Source organism: Narcine bancroftii, chromosome 2 (genome assembly GCF_036971445.1).
Source record: "Narcine bancroftii isolate sNarBan1 chromosome 2, sNarBan1.hap1, whole genome shotgun sequence".
In the NCBI taxonomy this organism is placed as follows: Eukaryota; Metazoa; Chordata; class Chondrichthyes; order Torpediniformes; family Narcinidae; genus Narcine; species Narcine bancroftii.
In genome coordinates, this window is record NC_091470.1 from 13,096,247 (window position 1) to 13,122,059 (window position 25,813).

Sequence of the window (25,813 nt, forward strand, 5' to 3'; positions counted from 1 at the left end):
CCAGTTGGGCCCATGCAGCTGTGATTTGAGGGCTGCTTTTAGATGGCAATGAAAGTGCTCTACCAGCCCATTGGATTGGGGGTAGTAGGCAGTTGTGTGGTGTACCTGACTACCGCAGAATTTGGCCATGTCGCCCAGAGGGAAGAGGTAAACTGGGCTACCCTGATCTGGTTATGTTGGAAGGGACACCAAAAAGGACTATCCACTATGAGGTAAAGACCCTCACACAGGTCTCCATGTTGCCTCTGGCCAGTGTGTAAAGCGGTCAACCATGGTGAAAAGGTACTTCATCCCCTGGCTGATGGAAAGGGGCCCTACAATGTCCACGTGCACGTGGTCGAACCTGTGAGACACAAACTCTTCAATTTGTAGGCTGGTGATGGCGATGCAGTATGCCTGGTCCCTGGCGAGCTGACCTGTGTCGATGCCATCCGTCACCTCGGAGATAATTGGCCTGGACATTGTGTCATCTACCTCATTGGACTTCCCCGCTACGTGGCGGATGTCCGTGGTATATTTGGAGATGTATGAAAGGTGCCGTTGTTGCCTCGCCAACCAGGGGTCCGAGATTTTGCCCAGCACCTGCACCAGTGGCTTGTGATCTGTGTAGGCCGTGAACACTTGGCCTTCAAGGATGTACCAGAAATGGTGTATGGCCTGTTAAGTTGCCAGCAGTTCGCGACCAAAAGCGCTGTACTTCAGCTCGGGTAGTCGGAGGTGTTTGCTGAAGAAAGCTGGTGATCCTCCCACTGTTGCAACATTGCCTGGTCTGAGACGTCTGTCGTTAACGACAGGGGTAAGTCTGGTTGGATCCAGTGTGCCTCGATGTGGTTTTGGAAAAAGCTGTTTGGTCTCCTCAAATGCATGGAGTGTCTCCGCAGACCAACTGGGCTCCTTGTTACCTGCCTTAACAAGGTCAAAGAGAGGTCGCATGGTGGCTGCTGCTCCTGGGAGGAAGCAATGATAGAAATGACCATCCCAGGGAATCCTCCAGGCCTGGGAAAGTTCTGAATGGCCTCGACCTTGTCAGACAAAAGTGTTGTTCCTTCGCTGGAGATTCGGTGCCCAAGGAAGTCGATGGTGGACAAACTGAACTGGCACTTGGACAGGTTGATGGTTAGCCCAAAAGTCTGCAGTCGGGCAAACAAGCATTTAAAATGTTCTTTATGGATCCTGGCATCTGGGCTGGCAATGGGGATGTTGTCCAGGTACACGAAAATCCCCTCCAGGTCCCTTGCCACTAAGTCAATGAGATGCTAGAATGGTTGGACCACGTTTTTCAGCCCAAATGGTATTCTCGGGAACTCGAAGAGGCCAAACAGAGTGATTATGGCTGACTTCTGGGCACTTTGGAGTCATGCGGCAAAGTCCTTTATGTGCGGGATGGGGTATCTGTCCGGTACCGTTGCGTCATTGAGCCTGCGGTAGTCTCCGCAGGGGCGCCAGCCGCCAGCGTTCTTTGGGACTATGTGTCCATGGGCCATGGGCTGTTGGAATGGCAGGGGGTGATCCCCAATTCCTCATCATGGTAAACTCAGCCTTGGCTTGGAGGTGCTTATCTTGGGGCAGTCGCCACGCCCACACATACATGGGTGGTCTGATGGTCTCAATGTGGTATTGCACGCCATGTGCTGGTTCCGCATCATGGAAGTTGGGGGCTAGAAGAGCGGGGAAGTTGGCGAGCAGTACGGTGTACTCACTTTGTTCGAGAGCGTGGACTCCCAAAAGCCAGAAAGTGCCTTGGCGCATTGTGGGGTGGGGGGGGGGGGGGGGGGGGGGGGGGGGAGCTGGAAGGAGGTGGCATTAACCAACCAGCATCAGTTGAGGTTGACCAGGAGTACCAAGCAAGTAAACTAGTAACTGCTGTTTATTCAAACCATGCATTTTCCTTTTTTGGAGGGGAGAGACAGGCTCACGGGAGTGATGTCATAATGCTGCTGTGTGGCCTGGCCGTTCCCCGGCAATGTGCTCCTGCAGCCTGGAACTTCTGCGTGGTGGGGGGAAGCCCCTGTGCCCTGCTGTGTTGGCTGTTCATCACGGCGATTTGGCCCATTGTGTGCGGAGTTGGTCCAGCCAGCTACACCTCCCTGACTTGCGACCTGTGCAACTTGCATCCATCCACACATACGGCCAAAATGTTTTAAAAATATATAAAATTTACATGAATTATGTTGTATTTGATAAATTATAATAGGGATACAGTGCTGTAAGAGCCAAAATGTGCGTACTTACCTTGTTAGTTGGCATTTCAAGGTCTGTGGACTGGGTATAGCCAACTTGGTTCCTGCATACACAATGGGTTCGCATATTGGACTTGGGTTGGAGCCTGTGTGAGAATTAATGGTGCAAATTCCACATTGTTAAGGCACTTAACTCTCTGGCATGCGTTAACCGAACTCCAATACGCGAACACACCGTGCAAACACCAACTGAAGGCTCGCATATGCACACAGGAATCAAGATGGCTGCACCCATCTTATGGACCCTGGGATGCCAATTAACAAGGCAAGCATGGACCAGAATGTGGAAACATTCGCCAAGGTTGATTGATAAATTCAGGAAGCTTCAAGTTGTTATTATCAAATTTTCGATGAAAAATTTTTTGATTTTAAAAATTTGCTTTAAGACTTTGGTACTCCACGCGCATGGGCAAAATTCTGATGCGTCCATTTTGAGATGCAACCGATCCTTCAGTTCTAATTATGGTCATAAGTCGGGGAGTACCTGTTCAGGACTGTACGGGCTCTTCAGGGCACAATGTTGTACCGACCTATATAAACCAACTCCTTATCAATCTAACCCTTCCCAAGCTCACAGCCCATAACCCCCCCCCTCCTAATTTTCGTACATCCATGTGTCTATTTAAACACCCCTATCGTGTCAGCCTCAAGCACCACCCCAGCAGTGCTTTCCAAGTACACACTACTCTGAGTGTAAAATATAACTACTGACATCTCCTCCACTCACCTTAAACAGGTGACCCTTGGCATTGGCCCTTGCCACCCTGGTTATAAAGGTGCTAGCTGTCCATTCTATCTAAGCCCCTCATAATCTTATAACCCTCTTTTAAGTCACCTCTCATCCTTCATCATTCCAAAGTAAATAATCCTAGCTTGCTCAACCTTTCCTCATGAGAAATGTTCTCAAATCCAGGCAGCATCCTGGTAAATGTCCTCTGCACCCTCTCTAAAGGTTTCACATCTTCCTCGAATGAATTTAAAATTTAGACATACAGCACAGTAACGGCACGTTTCAGCCTACGAGTCCGTACTGTCCAATTAACCTACATCCTGGGTACGTTTGGAATGGTGGGAGGAAATTGGAGCCCCCGGGGAAAACCCACACAGACACGGGGAGAAGGTACAATCTCCTTACAGACAGCATGGGATTCGAACCCCAGTCCCAATTGCTGGTGCAGTAAAAGTGTTGTACTAACCGCTCCGCCAACCGAGAAGCGTCCAGAACTGAACACAATATTCTTAAAGTGTGGTCTAACTGCAGTTTTATAGAGTTACAACATTACTTTGCGGCTCTTGAATTTCAATTCCCCCGACCAATGAAGGCCAACACACAATATATCTTCATAACTAACCAACCAATTTGGGTGGCAACTTTGAGGGATCTATAGACTTGGGCCTCAAGATATTTCTGCTCCTCCACACTGCTAAGAACTCTGCCATTAACCTTGAATTCTGTCTTCAGGTTCGATCTTGCAAAGCATATCATTTCATTCTTTTCCAGATTCTGTTTGCATTTCTCTGCCCAACTCTCCCTCCTGTCTGAAAATACTGTATGACCAGCTGCTATCTTTAGTGTTTTCCATCAATATTTCAGCTTTGCATAACTCACAGATTTAGTGATGGGTTGTCAGGGTTATGTTTGCTGTCCCATACACTGGAATTGGAAAGAAACCTAAATCTGTTTTTTTTTAAATAGCATATTTCATACTTCACCCCATCTAGTGCAATATTAATGAAATAACATAAATTCATGGATGTTGAAGCGTTAATCTAATTATCAGTAAAATATTGACACCAAGCCCTCATACTCTCTTGGTTGGCATGAGAAATATTGAGCATAATATAATGCAGTAAATCCTTAAAAACTGCTCACCAAAATGCAAATTATTATGTGTTTATATGTGCTATAATTGTGAAATTCATTAATCTGATAGTGCAACTACTGTTGTGTTGGTGTACGTGACCATCATCCTAAACCATAAAAATCTCCCAGCCAAGGACAAATTCAATAGTGTCCACTTAGTTCAACTTGCAGATCCCAGATTACCAGATTTAAATGTTCAGTAGTTGGGCAATTCATAAATATATCCAAAGAACTCTTCAGTACGTTGCCTGGTGTGCAGCTTTGTTGCTGTATCCATTTAATAGATTGCTGTAACTCATGCTGTCTAATTTCCTTCCTTAGAAAACGGAGAAGACCGAATTCCTGAGTTTCTTCTACAAACACTGCATGCACGTGCTGACTGCCCCCTTGCTGGCAAATACCACTGAGGAGAAGCCCAGCAAAGGTGAGCCATCTCCGTATAATGGTCAGTACCAATCATCATCTTTCCTTCAGCCCTATGGCATGCAAATACACTTCTATTGAAATGTTGAGTGGTGATGAAGGTACTTGGTCCTCAAATCCTAGCATTGCCTGTTTCTAAACTCCAGCCACACTGACTGTGATGAGCTCTTCTGGTCCATTCCAAGGCAGAACAGCTCAGCTGAGAAAAAGAAACCGACAATGAAACCCTCATCCCAAATATGCTGTCAGTGAATCAAAAATTTAGTTGTTTCAAATCCAGATCAAAGGTACTTTTTGATTTTTCCAAGTATTCATAGAACAATGCCCCTTTTAACTTGGTGTTTTTTCCCAATTTTCAATTTCACCTGGAGCTAAACATGTAAAAGTCTATTGGAACTTTTAAACGGTGTAATATGGGCCTAGCACCCAATGAAAAGTGGTGCTGAGACATGATGTGGGATGGACTAATCTCAGTGTGGGCCAGTAAATTCTTCAATCAAGCATAGCAGTTTATTAGTTGTATATGTTAAGTTTAAAATGTACCATAATATTAAAAATTAAGTGGACCATTGTTTTAAGAACGAGGGGACAAAGTGAGCTCTGTTGGAGGGGATGAATTGCATAGAATGCAAGATGTAATGGATTATTTTGGAGCAACTCCAGGTTGTGTTTATACAACTTAATGCATTTGAATGTTAAATTCTTTGCATAATTTGCCTGGTTTGGCTAAAGCAAGCCTCTTGAGAAAAAAAGTTTGACACAAACTAAATGTACAGATTTTAACTCATTGTACTGAATAAGATTTGTAGCCAGCATTGAACTCCATCTCATTCTGAAGTAGCTTTGTGTTCCTTTGGGTTTAAGACATTTCCCCTATTCCTGTCCCACCTACTTGCCCCAAACCCCACTCCTCACCACATTCCCCACATTCTAGTGTATAAGTTGCTTGTTATACTGTAGGATTTAGTAATTGTTGTTGATTATAGCTCCATGATGCTAAATGTTTAAATATGTTGAATTGGCTTGGGTTACAAGTGGAACAATGTGGAATTTCGAAGTATACAATCTTCTGGCTTGTTTAATAACTTTGAATCTATTTAGAAAATGATTCCAGTTGAGCAGAGCTGCTGTTGTCAGAGCTTGTGGAAAACCTGTTAAGGATTTTAAGAACCATGGCATTGTACAACACCATGAACTTCCCCCCCCCCCCACCTTAAAATCTTATTGCCATTATCGGCTCTGTTCCAGTTACAGCTAAATGCCCCACTCCAAAAATCACCGAAGACCTGATATTCCATCAGTCAATCATAAAAAGTCAATTTCAATGATACCAAACCTTTGAGTTTTTATTTGGCCTGCTCCTAGAAGTGCTTCCTGTGCTAGACCAGAAGTGAAGGACTTCATCTGGAAACATCTGCACTATTGCTGAACCAAGGAAGAAAATAACGATATCACCCTTGGCCTTAAAGAGCCATAGGTATGTAAAGGTCTGACATCAGCTGCTTTGCTCGGCAACAATAAGATAAGCTCACTGTTCCTCCTTCACGACAGAGCCACTCGTTAGCATTTCAGAAAGCAATGAACGGAACCTTGCAGTTGAGCCAAGGGAATGCCAAGAAATAGTTAATGTTCAGTACTTCCTCAACTAATAACCATACTAACTATTTAGATTCCAACATCAACCACATTTCTGTGCTCTATAGATGAAGTAGATGTTCCAGCAAAGCCACAAAAATTCAGTTATTTAACCTATATTTGTTATGCACAAGTTATAATCATGAAGGACAAATCCTGTCTAATTTTGGGAAAGGACATCTAAATTCAAGAAAGCAAATTATTGAAGCATACCTGATTTTCTAAAAGGGCTTGCATAAAGTATTGCAGACTGAGTTCAGATGTCAAAGCCAGGATATGGCTATGGACCATGCACGGGCCTGCACAGCCCCAAGAGAAGCTCACTTTTGAGACCCAATGCAAACTAGTTTGCTTTGTGAACAGATCTTGCATCGGGAGCTAAGCCAGTGCACACCTGGGCTGATGAGTGATGCATAATGTTCATCGTAAATGGAACATGAGGTTTAATACACATTGAAAGTAAATACAATGGTTGGGGGGTCGTCAGAGGTTTGAAGAGTTTATTGACATATTACTTTGAAAGACTGAATCGTTAGATGCCAAGAAAAGTTACGAAATAAGCTGTATTTTCCCCATGTTAATGTGTGACTTAAGAATGCCTTAATTAGGACCACTGTACACACCACAACGAATGGGTCATTGGGTGCATGTGAATGTCAGAAGTTGTTGTTGTGAATGGTTCTTCATGCATTTAAAATGAATTTCCAAATAGTATTAAGAAATGAAAATTATTTGAAGATAGAAGAAAGGTGGCACAATTAAATCTGTTGTTAGAACTGTCAAGTGCAATGAAGTGTTGACAAAAGCAAATTTAAAACAGTGTTAAGAAAGTAAATTGAATTGCTTGTTGTCATGTGTACTGGGATACAGTGACAAACTTTGATTTGTGTGGTTATACAGGCAAGTCGTCCATACTGAAGTACAAAAAGAAGTGTGAAATAAAACAAAAGTGCAGAGGAAAGTGTAACAGAGAAAAAGTTCAATTAAAAACCTAATGAGATATCCGTTCAATTCCTGATAACAGCAAGGAAGAAACTGTCCTATAATCTTCAAACTCATGAATCTTCTGCCTGATCAGGTTGCCGGGGGGTGGGGAGGAAGAAGGGAGCGAGTCTGGCCGAGTTGTGATGGGTCTTGTAATATGTTGGCTGGTATCCTGAGGCAGAGAGAAGTGTAGATGGAGGGCAGGTTGGGGGAGGGGGAGAAGAAGGGGGCGAGTCTGACTGAGTTGTGATAGGTCTTGTAATATGTCGGCTGCTATCCTGAGGCAGAGAGAAGTGTAGATGGAGGGCAGGTTGGGGAGAAGAAGGGGGCAAGTCTGACCGAGTTGTGATGGGTCTTGTAATATGTCGGCTGCTATCCTGAGGCAGAGAGAAGTGTAGATGGAGGGCAGGTTGGTGGGGGGGGGGGGGAGTGGGGAGAAGAAGGGGGCGAGTCTGGCAGAGTTGTGATGGGTTGGAGGGCAAATTTTTTTGTGGTCCCAGGCATGTGGTGCATTCATTAAAATTGCTAAGAAACATTGAGATATGCTAAAATTTTTTGGGCTTCTAAGGAAGTCGAGGAGTTGATATACTTCCATGGTGTCAACGTGATTGGTGATATTCATACTGAAAATTTAAAGCTGTCTATCACCTTAGCACTGTTGATACAGAGTAGGACATGTGCTCCACCCTGCCACTGAAGTCAATGTGTGGGTCCTTCATTTTGTTGGCAGAGAGATTATTGTCCTAACATCATTCCTCTAATTTCTCAACATCCTTTGTTTGAAATCCAGCCTACAACAGTAAACATGTTGGTGGAGTCAGAGCAGTATTTGACCACACACTCATGAGTATATAGTATGCAGCCATTTCTCCAATGAGTTTGGACAACTTCATAGCAATCAAGATGAGGACAGAACTCGATTGAGAAATGACCAAGCACTAACAAAAAGAACTGATATTTTGATTGGTTGCAATACAGAATGCAAAGATATATCTTTCAGTCATACCCTATCACGTGTCCTTTAACAGAACATATAGTTGATCTTATGGGACAAGTTATTTAAAGTAATTCAATGAAATGTTGAAATATTTGTATGAGTAAAGTTGAAAAGCTTTATTTCCATCTGTCAGTTACAGAATTGACTTGCTATTCTTTTACATTAAGTAGCTAATATGTCTGGCCATTGTTCCAGTCCCTGTCTCAACCCTCCCTCTTAACATTTTATACTGATTATCTTTCCTCTGCACTGTCAGTACTGATGCAGGTCTTGACCATAATCAATCATCCCATTGACCCCTGAATTCCCCCAGTGGTTTTTTTTTGCTCCAGATTCCAGCATCTAAAGTCTCTTAAGACCACTGCCAGTCATCAGTTTGGCTGAGTTTTTGTAACCCTGTTAAATTTATTTATATTTAGACATAGACCATGGAAATGGGCCATTTCGGCCACGAGTCCGTGCCACCCAATTAACCTGCACCCCTGATATGTTTTGAACGGTGGGAGTAACCTGGAAACCCATGCAGATAAGGGGAGAATGTACCAGCTCCTTACAGACAGCGCGGGATTCAAAACCTGGTCCCGATCACTGTTGCTGGAAAGGTGTTGCGCAAACGGTGCTGTTCTTGACAGCTTTGCTGTAACAGCTACGTTACACAAAGAAGCTCAATGTCCTTGACACTGGCCCCCTTAAACATTTCGGGTTCACCCTATCAGAGATTATCCTTTTGTTTTCATGATCTCTCCTCCACCCATCTTACTGAAAATTAACTTGGCTTTCTCTTTTCCATTTCTGAGAAAGGACCAGGACCTGAATTGTTAACTATTTCTATTTCCACAGATGCTACTTGACTGTGTTTCCAGCTTATTTCTGTTCTCAGCGTTTTGTTTTTGCTAACTCGTGATTTGGGTTGTAGAATTCCATTGATCAGAGTCTAAAAGTCATGGCCTATGTGGTTAAATTTGAATTAGAGCACAACTGATGGCTTTGCTAACTTGTTTATATATAGCACCTTGGTGGTGTCAGAATCACCCTGAGGTCTTTCATGTTGGCAAAGTGAAGTAGCTCGGGTGCTTAGCAGTGACCTGTTGCTTCATCAAACTAAGCAATCATTTCGAATAATCCCACATATTGTCACAAATTACCAAATGGAGTGAGTTCCTATCAGTGATCCTATCAAAACAAAATAGTCACTTTGTTGTCCAGAGGGTTCTTGGGGTGCAGGTCCCTGAAAGTGGCGGCACAAGTGGAAGACATACAAAAAGATTGCCTTCATCAGTCCAGGCATTTAAACCAACCATCAGCAAGGCATGTTGCAGCTGTATAAAACTTTGCTGGGCCCCATTGGTAGTATTGTGTGCAGTTCTGGTAGCCTCGTTACAGGAAGGATTTGGCGATTTTGGAGAGGGTGCAGATGAGGTTCACCTGAACATTGACTGGATTGTGGGGTATCAGCTATAAAGCAAGGTTGGACACATTTGGATTATTTTCTTTGGAGCATCAGAGGTGAAGAAGTGACCTGATAAACTTATGAGAGGCACAGATAGGGTAGATAGAAAAGTTTACCGAGATGGAAATGTCAAGAAATGACTAGGTTTAAGGTGAGAAGGGAAAGTTTTAAGAGATTTGTAGAGCAAGTTTTTTATTCACACAGAGCAGTAGATGACTAGAACCTGCTGCCAGATGAGGTACAAAAATGACATTTAAGATGCATATAGACAAGCTCATGAGCAGGCAGGGAACAGAAGGATATGAACCATGTGCAAGCAGGAAGGATTAGTTATACAGGAACACAATCCTTTATCCAGACATCTAAAATCCAGAAAGCTCCAAAAACCGGCATTTATTTCCTGGTGCTCGTACAGCAGAGGGAGAGAGAGAGAGAGAGAGAAAGAGACAGCAGTGCGACCAGGTTGGGCAAAGGGGGAGAGACACGACAGGGCGGCTTGGGAGGCGGTGGGAGGAGAGAGAGACAGGAGTGCAACTCGGGGAGAGAGACAGCAGTGCGACCCGGGCAGGCGGGGGGAGAGAGGCGGCAGCGTGACCTGGGGGGGAGATGCCAGCACGACTGGAAGGGGGTGGATACAGCAGCATAATTCAGGTGGTCTTAAATCTGGGGCAGCAGGCGTTTGTTCTGAAATCTGGAAAAATCCAAAATTCGGAAGAAGGGCTCCGGATAAAGGATTGTGTGCCTGTAATTGGCATTATGTTCAATGTGGACATGGGCTGAAGATCTTGTTACTCTAAGTTGCTTCCCTGAAATTAAATTGTATTTTGTCACCTTATTCATCTTAACATGAATTCCGCTGCTGTTCTTATTTCTTTCACAGTCGGATAAATAATGCAAAAAAAACGGAGCTTAGGCAAGCTCGTCATTGTCTTGTGTCTTGCTCTTAAAGAGAAAATTTTGAGTAATAATTTGTTCGAATCACATTCTTGTTTTATTCTTCAGATGACTTCCAGACAGCTCAGCTCTTAGCCTTAATTTTGGAATTACTCACCTTCTGCGTGGAGCATCACACCTATCACATAAAGAACTACATTATAAACAAGGATATTTTACGGAGAGTGCTTGTACTCATGGGCTCAAAGCATGCCTTTGTGGCCTTGTGTAAGTCAATGGCTGATGCTTTTTAATACATTTGCTGACCTTTTTCAAGATAGCTTTTAATAAGTGTAATATTTTTAATGTACTTTTACTTTCAGGTGCTCTTCGCTTCATGAGGAAAATAATTGGTTTGAAAGATGAGTTCTACAATCGCTATATTATGAAAGCTTTTCTGTTTGAAGCCGTGGTGAAGGCTTTTCTGAACAATGGGTCCCGCTACAACTTGCTAAATTCAGCAATCATTGAACTGTTTGAGTTCATCAGAGTGGTAAGTTTTCCCAGATCACTGACAAATACGAGTAGCTGGTACAAACAAAGAATTGCTGGAGGAACTCAGAATCCATTGGTAGAAATGGTCAGTCAACGTTTCGTGTCTGGACTGAATAGCTGGTTGTTTGGGAACACCAGCAGAATGAATAAAGACACAATAATGATGTCACATGGATTCATCTCCCTCTTCTGTATCCAATATTCACGACAACGTCAGAGAGAGGCAATGAACCAAACCAGATTTGCTCATCAATGTTCCACTGCCTATCCCATCACAGGGGGGCGCAGAAAGAAAGCTGTCAAGTACCAGTGAAAGACAAAAGTCTGCAAATGCTGTGATTGTATTGAAAACACAGAAATGCTGGAGTAATTCAGCAAGTCTCGCAGGATCCATAAGAGGTAAAGCTATATAACTGACATTTCTGGCCTGAGCCCTTCTTCAAGGTATGAGGAGGAGAACTTCAGGGTAGGCATCCCTTGAAGAGACTTCGCAGTGGAGCAACTGAATGGAGTGAAACACAAAAGTCTGCAGACGCTGTGGTAGTAGTGAAAGCACAGAAATGCTGGAGGAACTCAGCTGGTCTCCCAGCGTCCATAGGAGGTAAAGATATATAACCGTCGTTTTGGGCCTGAGCTTTTCTTCAGGGTATGTCAAGGACCAGGTTCTGTTGATATTCTAGAGAGTGCCCCATTTCAGTCAGGGAATGGCAGCACCATCCTCGGCTCTGACCCCAAGGGACATCCAATCTTGCAACAGCAGGTTGCTGAGTATCTCAGATCATTCACAAAGAGTGCAATCTGAAAGGCAGAAAAGTAGAATGGTAAGTGTCCGGCAGTCTGCGGTCAGATTATCTTAGCTGGTGCGTCATCAAGTACACGCGCCAGGAAGAGACTAGGCAACACACGAAAGACGGCAGAAGCTGGAATCTAGAGCAACACACAATCAGCTGGAGGATCTCATTGGGTCGAGCAGCATCAGTGGGAGTAAAAGAATTGTTAGCGTCTCAGGCTGGAACCCTTCGTCAAGAGAACAGGCCATGCAGGCGTTCTTGCCATACTCAATAGATAAAGCTAAAGAGTGCATTTAAAAGCAAATTTTGTAGTTGCATTGTCTGTTAAAATGTGTTTTATTTATCGCAACAGGGGAGGAAAAAAATCACTAATGATGCTGGTTTCGAATATTAACAAAAAATATATACGGGGTCTGCTACACCAAAGGCATAAATCTGAGCAGATGCTTTAGCCTTTCATAATCTTGGAATTGTGTGTATTTAGTATTTTCTTTCAGCAGGTGATATCCAAGGAGAGATAGCAAAGAAAGCAGAGGGTGATGGTGGAAGGTTGTCAGACTTGGGGTCTGTGACTAGTGTGCCTCAGGGTTCAGTGCTGAGCCCATTGGTTTTTGTAATCTATATTAATGAATCAGATGAAAATGTGCATGACACAATTAGCAAGTTATCGGGGGCAAAGTATGTTATTCCGGAAAGTGACCTTTCTATATTTGTTTAATTGGCTAAAAAGTATCTTTTCTGATACACAGGAAGATATCAAGTCCCTAACAGCTCACGTCATAGAAAATTACTGGAAAGCACTTGAAGATGTGGATTATGTGCAGACGTTCAAAGGACTGAAATTGCGTTACGAACAACAAAGAGAAAGACAAGATAATCCAAAGTTGGACAGGTGAAACTTTTTAAAAGAATAGTATTTCTTTTCCTTCAGGGTTGAAGTAAAAGGTGGTTGTATTGAACAGGATGTAAGCGAAAACTGAATATAGTGACAGAATGTACGTGGAGAACCTGGGAAATAGTGGGTTACGATACACTAAAAGTCACCAGCAGTGAACAATGGATGAGAGCAAAGACAGTAACTTCACTTATTGAAAGGATGTTGAACATGAGTGATTTTGCAAATACATGACCTCAATTTGGTCTCTTCTCATCTTGCCATTACTTATTTCATGACCCTTTTACCTAAATTTAAATTCTTGTAGCTATAGTGACACTTGAATTATTTTATTGTCAAGTGTACCAAAATGTATAAAAAGTTTTGTTTTGCGTGTTATCCAGTCAACCCAACTCATGCAGCAAATAGTCGTCAAGTAGTGCAGGGTTTGGCGAGAAGTACAAAACATTGCAGGAATAGAGAAAAGTACGATTATAAAAGGTGTCATCTTTTCCCATTAAGAGATCAATTCAAGAGTGATAAATAATAATAAAGAAATATCCCTGAAATCTGAATTTTAGTATTCTCAGGCACTTGTATCCCTGCCTCTCAATAGGGTGGGGGGAGGGGGGGTGGAGTGAAAGGATGGGATGAGTCCTTTAACACTAGAGCAGCTTTCTCGAGACAACAGGAGATATATTCAGACGATAAAGAGGAAGTTGAGTTTCATGATCCCCGAACCTGAGACTTGTGTTCTCAGTTGATGTAATCACGCTTCACAAACAGATCTTAAACATTGTACTGTATCTTCGCAACTGTAAGAGTGTCCTAACTCCTTTTTTCCCCCTTTGGTATTTAGTATGCGTTCCATCTTGCGAAATAACAGGTACAGAAGAGATGCCCGCACCCTAGAGGAAGAGGAGGAAATGTGGTTCAACACCGAAGAGGATGAAATGGAAGATGGAGATCCAGTACTATTACCGACTGACAAATCAAAAAATGACGACGAAATCATGGATCATTTTGGCAAATTTATGGAGAGGAAAAAATGTATGAAATCTTGCAATTAAGTGAAAATTGTGTTTCTGAATTATTTGACTGCAGGAACATCGAAAGACACGTGTATTCATTTGAGCAGTGTGTTCTGCGTGCAGAGTTTCTCGAGGGCTAGTTCAATCGTGATCATAAATGTATTGTAGGCATGGCTGAACAGTAATATGGTAACAATGAAAAACTTGCTTGGAAAATTATCTGATGTAGCGGCTCCCCAATAATTACAGGAAAAATGAGTTCTTCTTAGCTTTTAAGGTTTTAATCTTCACACTTAAGGTGAAGGCTGAATTGGCTGAGATTTCCTTTTTAACCCCCAACCCCAATCCTCTGACCACCTGAAACAGATTAATGCCTTGTTCAAGCCTTTCTGATTGATTATTGATTGATAGGGAAGGACCATTGTTGGCATTCATCAAACTGATCCGAATTAAACAGTTGACACCAGTAGGAGAACTGGGGAAAATGGAAAATAAGATTTATTTTAATATTGTGGATTGAAAAGAATTGAAAGAGCAGTTTGGATTGTAAATGTGAAATCACACATTATATCTGAAATGAAACTTAGTTTGTTGAACCGAAATTGAACTTTTGCACAGAATATTCAAAGAGCTGGTATATTGAAAGGAATCTAATCAATAAGATGGGTGGGGGGAGGGTTTTGCTTTGATTTGGACTCACCCACTGTATTCACTTCTAGAATACAGTATTGGAAATGTCATTATAACAGATACATTTTCACCCTTGTTCCTCTATAGCCAACCACTCTTCAATCATATTTCTCTGCTTTTTCCAAAACATAGCCTACAAGGCCTAGATCTCCCCGCCCCGCCCCCAACCATCCGCTCCCTCTCACCCTTTCTTTATCCTACTTAGTCCACTTGTATGCATTGTGAGGAAAATGTATGCTACAAGATTGTTTTAAGAGTATCGTAAGTTTTGCAGTGGAAAATTACTGATGCCAAAGAATTTTTTCTTTATCAAATTTGCAGTTCAATTTGAAGGCTTGAAATGGTGAGACCATTTCAGGATGCAGTCTTGGCCATCGAATTGAATTGAAGCAGATTTTTTGATTGTTAGAGTTGGCCATTGAATTCCATAATTAAATTTGTCTCTGCGCTGCTTTAAAGAAAGACCTTGATGTGCCTTAAAACAAGCTTTTCTGTAATAAAATTCTGTAAGATACTCTTCTAAATGTGTTCATTAATTTCTGAACATCCCCTTTAGTGAAAGATGGGGATGAGAAGGAGGTCCTAACGAAGAGCACCCTGACGGGAAGACAAAGCCCCAGTTTCAAGCTTTCCTTTTCCAGCACCAACAGTGGAGGCAGCAAGTCCAGCCTCACCAGCCAGTCAGCCTCAAGCAATTCACCTGGGTCCCCAGGATCTCCAGGGTCACCCGGAACAATAGCCAAAAGCACACCTCACATGGCAGCTATTACAACCAAGGTACCTCTATTTAATTTTTTTAATTTAGACAAACAATTATGATAACAGGCCTTTCAGCCCTTGCCACCCAATTATGCATAGATGAATTACAGCCCCGGTACGTTTTGGAAGGGAGGTTAGGGAGCATGCAGAGGAAAGCCACACAGGCAGGGGGAGAAAATATAGACGGCGCCAGATCTGAACCCCATTGCTGGTGTTATAACAGCGTCGTGCTAACCGTACCACCCTACCATGTCGTCTTGGACTTGAATAATTCTGCCAATAATTAGGCTATTTTAGGCTTAATTGCTGCAATCTGCTTCCTTGATCTGTTGTCTCATAAACCTAAAACGGTTGGTTCAGTCTCACATCCTGAAACCCGAGTACATTCCACAAAATAAAGTGTGTAAAATGTTTGAGTGGAGGCACTCTCAATCGTAACTGAAGCTCAGCTAACGTACATATTGTCTCAACATCCTTTAATGAGTGCACCTTGCAAACTGGGAGTAATATATGCTTTATATTTTTTATGTTAAATTTAGACCAACAGCACGGTAACGGGCCCTTCCAGCCCAATAGTCCTCGCAGCCCAAATACCCCAATTAATCTACAACCTTGGTACATTTTGAAGGGTGGGAGGAAACTGGAGCACCTGGAAGGACCCCACGCAGACCTAAGGAGAACATTCAAACTCCTTACAGACAGCGCCGGTCACTGGCCTTGTAATAGTGTGTTGCATTAACTGCTTCACTAACCGTTCCACCTCTGATGAGTTCATTGGTATTTTGTTCAAATTTGGTGTGAGACTGCACTTCAAAGTTGCATAGAAAACAGGAGCAAAGGTGGAATGAATGGTGAATCTCATCCATAATTATCTTGTGGTCTGAACATATAACCACTGCCCCGTCCCTTCATCATTTGTAATAGTATAATGCTGATTAGAGAGATTTCAGCTTTTGTAATGTGTTTAACCAACATTCTTTACCCTGTTTTTGTTTAATATAATGCCCCTTTTCTGCCTGAAGGCAGTTGCTGTGTCCAGGTATATTTTCTTTGAAATATTTTTTGACGATCAGAGCCAAGTGACTACAGGAACATGTGCAATAAGAGCAGAAGATTGTAGAACTCCTTTGAATCTGTTCTGCAATCCAGTGATGTTACACTCAGCCTCAGTTTTCTTATCTGATCCCTGTATTACAAAACTATACAAGTCTACTTGGTTGACCTTTGTCTAATTCTTTGACAGCTAAACACGTCCACAACTGAAGTCACTATAGACAAGCGCCGGGTACCTGAACTTCCAGTCACCATGCGAACTGGGCAATGCCCACATATTATAGCATCATTTCACACTGAAAAGACCCTTCAGCCCCCCGTGTCCATGCAAGTGCATGGTCATTGCATCTGATTCTACTTGCCTACTCTGCCAGCACATTCCAAATTTCAATTTCCATACATGCAAAAATAAATCTATCCCCGCAGATCCCCTTTAAAGCACCTCCTCGGCTTAACCTCGGGCCCTGTTTTTGAAACCCTATCGTGGGTAAGAGATTCTGACTGTCCACCCTATCTCTCTGTGCCACCTTTGCTCAGCCTTTCCACTCTATCCCCAATCCCATCAACCTCATGGTGATGAGTCTCCTCTGCATTGCTATGTGGAACCTGCTGGGCCTGCATAAATCAGATTTTTACCAGCTGAACTACCAGGGGAGTCATGTTACCAAAGTAAATCCTTCCTTAAAATAATAAATCAAACCATTTTCAAAGCTATCACAAATGGGAGGTGTCCTACTGTCCCCAAAATCGGTTTGGTGTTCAATTAGACCATAGTTTCTCTCCTGACTCCATTTCCTTATCCTGTGTCCATATCATTTGATTTTTTTTTAATAATAAATGACTGAATCTTCCTATTCCTTTATTACTAAACTCTGATCTTTATCTTCAAAGCATTGATCATCAGACACAATATCCATAGGAGTAGACTAGTTCTCTCTCCCTTGACCCAGAGGCAGAAACTTGCATTTTTTAAACTTGGGGAGGTACTTTGTTGCTATAGCTTTTAATCTTCCATCACAACTCTATTTAGCATTCAAATACCTCTCTGACCTTTGAAATGATTGAACCCATCGTGAGAATCCACTGTTTTCCATTCGCATTTCGTAACAACTCCCAAAATTGCCCTGATTGTAAGAGAGAGTTTTGATTGTTAATGAAATAACCAGAGACCAGTAGAAAAGAGTATTTTTCTTGAACTCTGAGAGGTATTTTTATTGCATTGAACCTGTTACTACCCTTATCACACCTGAACAGATCAACTATTGAACTAAAAGGTAGAGTAGTTGCCCAAAGAAAACTTCAACCAAACATAGTTTCAACAGACAGATAGGAAAAACGCAGAAATTTTGGAGGAACTCTCTCAGCATCCATATCAGTTCCCACCCCCACCCCCGGAACGCTCTGGCCTCCACTAATCCAACCTCACCATCAAACCTGCAGACAAGGGTGGTGCACGGATCTCTTTCTGGCTGAAGTCAGATGACAACTCTCAGACTCCTCTTACTTACCCCTTCAACAGAACCCCACTAAAACTCATCAAGCTATTGTTTCATGCACTTTCTCTCATCGCTTCTGGTCTTTTCCCTTCCACTGCCTCCAACCTCACTGTTTCCCTCCTTCTCACTGCCTGGTTCTACCTTCTACCCAAGATCCACAAAATTAGTTGTCTCGGCAGAGCCATCATCTCCATTTGCTCCTGTCCACCCAACTGATATCCACTACCTCCTATGGAAACTGCGAGGCCTGCTGAGTTCCTTTGGCATTTCTGTGTTTTTTTTTTGGCAAACAGTGTCTGCAGACTGTTGGTTTTCTCTCTTAATAGACAGATGGTTTTGAATTTGGTGCAGTCAAGGAAGTTAAGGAGTCAAAGAGAATCTTCAACTCACCAGGTCCATGCTCCCATCAGATCCTCTGGGCCCATTGCCTATGTCCTTGCATAGATGCTTAACTGTTGTGAGAGCACCTCCCCTCAGCAGTGTGGTCCATGTTCCAACCACCCTCCTAAGTGAAATCATTCTTCCTCAGAACTCTAAACCTCTTGCTCTAAATAGGCACATATTTCTGAAGGTATATAATGATGTGATCAGATTTTCTAAGTTCCCTTCACAATAAACTTTAAATTCTTTTGAGATTTGAAGTGACATAATACGACTATGCTTTTTATGATTGGAATAACTTTTATATCTTGTCCAGGGCGGTCTGATTGGTCTTGTAGATTACCCAGATGATGATGAGGAGGAGGAGGAGGAGGAGGAGGAAGACAGTGAGGAGAAACAACAGTCAGCGCCTTTGACAAAGAAGTCCAGGCTTGGATCCTAATGATGATCCCCTTCACCTTGCCCAGTGACTCATTGACCTGCAAAAATCACCAGACTCAAAATAAAAGGGTGTCTAAATCATCGTCTCTACACACGAAATTCTGCTGACCAAGTGCCAATCCATCGAAGCAGGAAAGGATGCAAAATTAAAAAGGAATTGGAACTTGTTGATACCCGTGTGGATTCCAGGCCTTGACCTTGCTCTACCCCCTTTCTCAGGGAAGGACGATACAAAACAGCAGCTCGTGAGGGTGGAGAGTTTTTTTTTCCTCCTGCTATGAAAAGTAGCGTGGCTGGCTGGTTGTGGTTGAGTCTGTAACGGTGTGTTGAGTAGGTCATTGAGAGCATGGTGTTATCCAGCAGTAATTCCTCCCCGGAGTGCCAGCAGTTTTTCTCATTGTTCAAAGAATTCCCTTCACATTGTATATTCAGGACATCGATGGTCACGATGAAATAAAGCATTTTAAAGGAACCTCTGTGGGGAGGGCCGAGAGTACGCAACTTTTTCTCTTTTTAACCTGTGATCTTTACAACTGCATAATTTTTTTGAGAAAGCCCCCATCCCTTCTGAGTAAAAAGTGAATGGAATTTCTAGATGTGATCATTTCTGTTTCAGATCTTACATTTTCTTCATTTTTTTCTTGAGTGAACACTTAGTTGTTTAAGTCTATTTGGGACCATTAAAGAAATTCTTTGATGTAATGTATTTCTTCCTGTTGTATAGAACCCTTTATTGCGTGTGTTTGTGGGGTGGTGGTTTTACAATCATTGATACTGAGTTGTGGATGATGGCTGGCCTTTTTATTATTTGTGGATGCAGATGTAAAATTGGCTAAAAATATCCTAAAAGGCTGATGTTTGGACTTTGGGAGGTATACAGGTAGTTCCATTACCAGAGCCATTGCCGTTTTTGACACACACAAATGAAGTGGGCGGGAATGCAGATCTTCGTGGAGAACGTGAAACCTGAAAGGATCGGAGAACGCTGTTTCGTCGGGTTGTACTTTGTGCAATCAGATGACAATAAACTTGACTTGAGTAAACACAGAGGAAGACACAGGAACTGGGGTCCCTCGATTTACAGACATTCAGGCTTCATAGTGTTGCTGCTGTGTCATTGACTCTGGGTACATGTCTACAATTTACAAATTGAATGAATGCCACTCTGCCCAGAAAACTACCAAAATAGGATTCCTTTCCTTTGGGTGTAGTTAATTTTTAATTCTGAGAATTTTTAAATAGTACACAAAAAGTGCTGGAGAAACTCAGCAGGTCACGCACCATCCATAAAAATGTAACGGCCATCAACATTTCGGGCCTTCTTCAGGAGTGCCGAAAATCGGGCAGACGCCTGCATAAAAAGGTGGGGGATGGGAGGGAGAAGGGGAAGGAACACAGGCTTAACAGAAAAAGTTAATAGCTGGATACTTATGGGAAGGTAGAAGGGAAAAAGTGATGGGGAGAGGACTGAGAAAGAGCTGTCTGATGGGAGAATGGAGAGAAAGATGGATGAAGGAAAGAGAGAGACCAGGGGAGGGGTTTTAACAGAAATTGGAGAGTCTGATATTGATGCTGTCTGTCTGGAGACTGGCAAGATAGAATATAAGGTGGTGTTCCTCCAATTTGTGGGTGTCCTCAGCCTGACAGTACATGAGGCCGTGGATAGACATGCCTATGTGGCATTGAAGTGGTTGGCCAATGGAAGCTCCTCGCTATTGGAGACAGAGTGAAGCTGCTCCACAAAGCAGTCTCCCAATCTGTGTTCTGTGTAGCGAGGCTGGTGGATGCAGTAAGTGGCCCCAACAAATTCACAGGTGAAGTGTTGCTTCACTCAGAATGACTTATTTAAATGTTAAATATTCGATTTAAATTTAGACATGGTAACTGAACATTTTGGTCAACAAGCCTATGTCGCCCAATTGACCTACAACTCTGGTACATTTTGAAGGGTGGGAGAAAACTGGAGGAGAACATACAAACTCCTGAACGCACAGTGTGGGATTTGAACCCCAGTCCCGCTGTATCAGTGTTGTGCTAACTGCATCATTAACCATGCTGCCTGGAATAATATCGTTGACTACTTTCACAGGCAGTCGTCCAAAGATTTGGTCTCAACAAGCTCTCAAAATAACTGAAGACACCACCTGCCTAACACCAACTTCACCTTGCTGATCGCCCGAGTGCTGGCTGGCCACCAGAGATTGCATCCACAGGCTTTGAGTGTAGGCACCCACTGTGTCTGGGCAGTTTGGAGGAACCCAGAGGTCAGGCACCATCCCTGGTTGAAAAGATGGAGGAACTCCAAGGGTAACTGAGAAACTGGAGGAATTCTTGAGGTCCGAGAAGATCTAGAGCAGTGTTGCTGGCTGGAATGCTATTTTTCGAAGACGTAAAGAGAATTTGCTGGACTTCAAGGATAAACACTAGTTAGTTGCTTAAGTTGGAGATGATTACCTTAGAGCGAAAAAGGCTAAGAGATTTAAAGAGGTGTTTCCAATGAATTATCTGCAGTGCAGATTGGTGGATACAAATTTAACCTTTCTAAATTGGATAAATTCTTAAAAGAAATTATTGCAGGGAATGTGGAAACTGGATTGGTTGAAGTAGGCCAATTTCTCTATCCTTGGTAGCACTGATTTACAATCAAGCCATTATGATCTGCAGCCACACATTTAGTGAGGGTTGACATAGTGACCATGGGGTCATTGACCTGGTCGGGTGCTGAAGGTCTGTGCAGCCCAGTGACGGAGTTCTTCAATATCTCACTGCAGCAGTCAACTGACCCGACATGATTTAAGCCAGCCACCATTCAAGGTGCCTTACAGAGTGACGGTAATGGGCTAAAGGACTCTCGCCCATTGGCACTGACCTCTGATCATGAAGTGCTTTGAACGGCTGGTAATGGAACATATCAAATCACACCTTCCAGCGACATGGGTACAGAAGAGATTTACAAGCATGGTGCTGAAATGGCCGAACCATTTTCCTCCTCCACTGTTGTGTGCAGTGCATTGCAGTACCATGGGATCTTTTGAGGCTTTTGGGTAGATTGAACTGAGAAAATTGAGAGTTAAGCAGAAGGGAAATTCCAGGCAGTTGTTCGAGAAGGTTATTACATCAGCACGACCCTTTGAGACAAAAGATCCTGTACAGTGTCGATTTCTATGTTCCATGACTTTGGACCCATTCAGTTTGCCAACCATTCAGACTGCAATATCCCTGACCCTGCACTCCGTCCTGACTCCGTTCGAGAATGATGCCTGATTTGCCAGACTGCTGATCTTTGGCGCTTGACGTTCAACACAATCATGGATAAATTGTCCTCGCTGGGATTCAACACATCTGACTGCAATTGGAATCTGGACTTCTTGACCGAAAGACCACAGTCTGTCTGGGTTGGCAGCAAAATCTCAGGTCCCATCACATTGAGCACTCGTGCACCTCAAGGATGAGTCCTCAGCCTGTTGACTCACGACTGCCAGATTCATTTCAAACAGAATCAAGTATGTAGATGATACAATATTAGTCGGCCTCATCTGCAATAATGATGAGACGGCCTACAGAGAGGGGGTTGGGAGGCTCGTCAAATGGTGCGAGAACAACCTGAGTCTTAACGTGGACAAGACAAAGGAGATGACTGGACGTCAGGACAAGGTCAACACTGTCCATTACACAAAGTCCATGGGTGTGCCTATAACGTGACCTGCTCACAACAGCTTCTCATTAGTCAGGAAGGTGAGGAGGACAAGGCTACCAGCCCCCATCTTGAAGGCATTTTACAGGATCATAATTAAGTGTCACGTCTGGCTGCATTGTGGGGTTAGTAGCTGCAAAGCATCAGACCAAATGTCAATACAGAGGATCATCAAAACCGAGAAGATTGCTGGGCCCTCCCTTTCCTCTATAGGTGACATTCACCAAGAGCATTGCTTCAATAGAGCTCAAAAAATATTGAGAACACTTTCCAGCCCGCGTACAGTACCTGTGACCCATGACCATCAGGAAGGAGGTACAGGAACATCAAAATCAGGACGGCCAGGCTGAGAAACGGCTTCTCCCCCAGTCTGTGAGATTAAGGAACAGTATCCTGTAACCGAGTCAATATTTAAATTATGTGTAGATGTGTTGTATGCCCTGTCGTCTGGACCAACGCTGTTGTATCTGGATGTATGTACAGATGACAATACATTGATCAATGGAAATTTTAACCCTTAGAATCATGTTAGCCTATCTCCGCTTTACAAATTTCCAATGAACTTGAGTGCAGAATTGAATAAAGTTGAGTTGCCCTGGTTTTGTGCATAGAAGCCATAATTTGAAGTCATTGCTGTGGAGCAATGTTGCTATTTTGGAATTTATTCCTCCGCATTCCTCAAAAGTAATCAGAAATTATGGTGAATGAAACCAAACTACTCCCATTCCACAGGGTCTCCACAACAGTGAGCTATTGTTCTGCAGGCCAGTATAAATATGAGAACAAAGGTGAGAATAACCTAAAAGGTGCATTCTTCCTATTAATTATACAAAATGTAGTTGTGCAGTTGGAGGTTCTGGTTTTATAGGTTAAACAGCACCTTCATCCACTCTTTGTTTTTGTTGTGGTTCTTTGGTGTGTTGTAACAAATGTTTCCTTGACAAAATTCTTTCTTTTCCCCCTGGGAAATGTTGCCAATATTCTTGGGGTGGCTACCAATAAGGTCTGGGATTTCTCAGATCAAGTCAGTACTGTTTTTGGAAGCATATTTGCTCTTTGTTTGTGGCCTCAGCTTGAGTTCACTGTATGGAGAGAGAGGAGGAGAACCCCTTCAGCGTAGGCATCCCTCTGAGAGATTTTGGCAACCTCCAACCGGATGGTATTCACATTGAATTCTCTGCTCTCTGTTAGCTCCACTCCCCCCCATCTTTCCCCATGTCTTCTTTCCTCTAGCTCTTTCCTTTTCCCTGCATCTCCATTCCCCCAGCTCTGAATTCACAGAGCCAAACCCCTTCCCCCCCGCCCCCCATCAATTCTCACCTTTCTTGGGGAGGAGTCACGTGATGGAGTAGTGGCCGGTCAGGGAATTCCAGCCCTCTCCCGAAAAGTAAAAAAAACACAAAGCACAAAGGTACAAGATTAAAATTTATAATAAAGTAAAAATAAAGGTGAGAAGAAAATGGCAGCGAAGAGAGAAAAGTCAAAAACAACGGGAAGAAAAGAGGAAGAAAGAATGTCGGAAGAAGGTGGTGAAGGCCTTACCTGTCCGAGGAGGCCCGCCGCGGAGAGAGAAGCCCGCTCCCTCAGGTCAGTGGAAGTCCCGGGCTCGGGACTACAAAAATGGCTCGCAGAGCCGAGTAAAAGTGCGCAACCGCGCATGAAAAAAAACACACTGACGGGAGGGGGGAACAGCTACGGAGTCGATCTCCACAGCTGAGAGAGACACCTGCAGCACAGCAGCAGGAGCAGAACACAGACAATAACGACAACAAGAAAGAAGAGGGTAAAAAGAAAACAAGGAAACAACAGATGGTCAACCCAGAGGAAGAAGAAGAAGAAGAAGAAGAAGAAGAAGAACAGAAAGAAGTGGAAGAAGAAGAGAAAAGCAAAACAATGGATGTATCTTTTTTTAAAGAATATATGGAATCAGTGAAAGAATGGCAATTACAAGAATTTGATGAGATAAAAAGAAGAATTAAGAATGCAGAAGAAAAAATGAATAAAATAGAAATGGCCATGTCAGAGTTAGCAAGAGTGGAAAATATGGAAGAACGAGAAACAATTGTAGAAATGGTAGAGGAATTAAAAGAGAAATTAGAAGAATCTAATAAAAAAGTTAAAGAGGCACAGGAGCTGTTAGCTCAGAAGATAGATATAATAGAAAACTATAATAGAAGAAATAATATAAAGATAGTGGGCCTTAAGGAAGATGAAGAAGGCAAGAATATGAGAGAATTTATAAAAGATTGGATCCCCAGGGTCCTGGGAAGACCAGAATTACAGGAAGAAATGGAAATAGAGAGGGCACATAGAACATTAGCCCCAAAACCACAACCGCAGCAAAAACCAAGATCCATTTTAGTAAAATTCTTAAGATATTTTTCTATCCAGACATAAGTTTGGAACTCCTGAAGAAGAGGAAGGAGTTCAATACAGCAAAAACGATCTTATTGAAAAAAGGATATAAATTTATGTTAAAGTACCCAGCGGTACTTAAAATAGTTATTCCAGGGCAACAAAACAGACTATTCTCGGATCCAGAGGAAGCAAGGAAATTTGCAGAACAACTACAAAACAAGCAGAGAGATGAAGACATGTAATGAGAGTAAAAATGACCACGATTTATATGTATGTGGGTAAAGAGGTATATGTGTGTATACATATAGTGTGTATACATGAATGTATCCGTATTTAGAGTAAAAATATATAGAGTATAGACAAGAATTAATAATGGAGGGAAAGGGAATAGAGGGAATAAGGAGGGAATTAAAAGAGTGACCTTTGTTACATATGAAAATTGAAATCTTTTCTGGGGGGGCTGGGTGGGGAGGAGTTACGGTCACTACAAAATCAGTTGTCGTTTACGAGTGAATTCGCAAATCCAAATGGAGAGGGCAGATGTGGTTGCCCGAAAAGGGATAAAGGGCAACTCAGGAGGGGGAGGGGAGAATGGGGTTAAAGAAGTTTTAAATAGGAGAATAAGGAAAATGTTTGATATTTTGGAAATGTTGTCTTATAAAGTGTTCAAAACAAGAAAGCAGAAATGGATAAGAAGGAAAGGTGATGATGGAGAAATGGAAAGGAAAGATAAACAAAGTATGAAATGGCTACTCTGAACTATATGACTTTAAATATTAATGGAATACATAACCAAATTAAAAGGAAGAAACTGCTAAATTTACTGAAAAAAGAAAAAATTGATATAGCATTTGTGCAAGAAACACATTTAACTGAATTGGAGCACAAGAAATTAAAGAGAGATTGGGTAGGACACGTAACAGCAGTGTCGTATAATTCAAAAGCAAGAGGAGTAGCTATATTAATTAGTAAAAATGTGCCAATTAAAATAGAAGAGGAAATAATAGATCCAGCAGGGAGATATGTAATGATAAAATGTCAGATATATTCAGAGTTTTGGAATCTACTCAATGTATATTCACCTAACGAAGAAGATCAAAAGTTTATGCAAGATATTTTTTTGAAGATAGCAGATACGCAAGGGAACATATTAATAGGAGGGGATTTCAACCTGAATTTGGATTCAAATATGGACAAAACTGGGAAAAAATTAACAGAAAGAAC

The 25,813-nt window shown here is 42.5% G+C and overlaps 1 protein-coding gene across 4 annotated transcripts in view; it reads left to right on the top strand.

The window, feature by feature from the left end:
- The window catches only part of smek1 (SMEK homolog 1, suppressor of mek1 (Dictyostelium)), a 198,652-nt gene extending 179,409 nt beyond the window's left edge, over nt 1–19,243 (top strand). For 2 of the 4 annotated variants that reach the window (XM_069915878.1, XM_069915880.1), the window contains 7 exons: nt 4,426–4,549; nt 10,596–10,754; nt 10,850–11,019; nt 12,562–12,704; nt 13,546–13,736; nt 14,964–15,184; nt 18,413–19,243. In XM_069915878.1, coding sequence (XP_069771979.1) covers nt 4,426–4,549; nt 10,596–10,754; nt 10,850–11,019; nt 12,562–12,704; nt 13,546–13,736; nt 14,964–15,184; nt 18,413–18,538 — 1,134 coding nt within the window. In that variant the 3' untranslated portion in view covers nt 18,539–19,243. The remainder of the gene's footprint in view (nt 1–4,425; nt 4,550–10,595; nt 10,755–10,849; nt 11,020–12,561; nt 12,705–13,545; nt 13,737–14,963; nt 15,185–18,412) is intronic. The other 2 variants (XM_069915879.1, XM_069915882.1) reach the window with 1 other exon arrangement.
- Nucleotides 19,244–25,813: the final 6,570 nt, after the last annotated feature.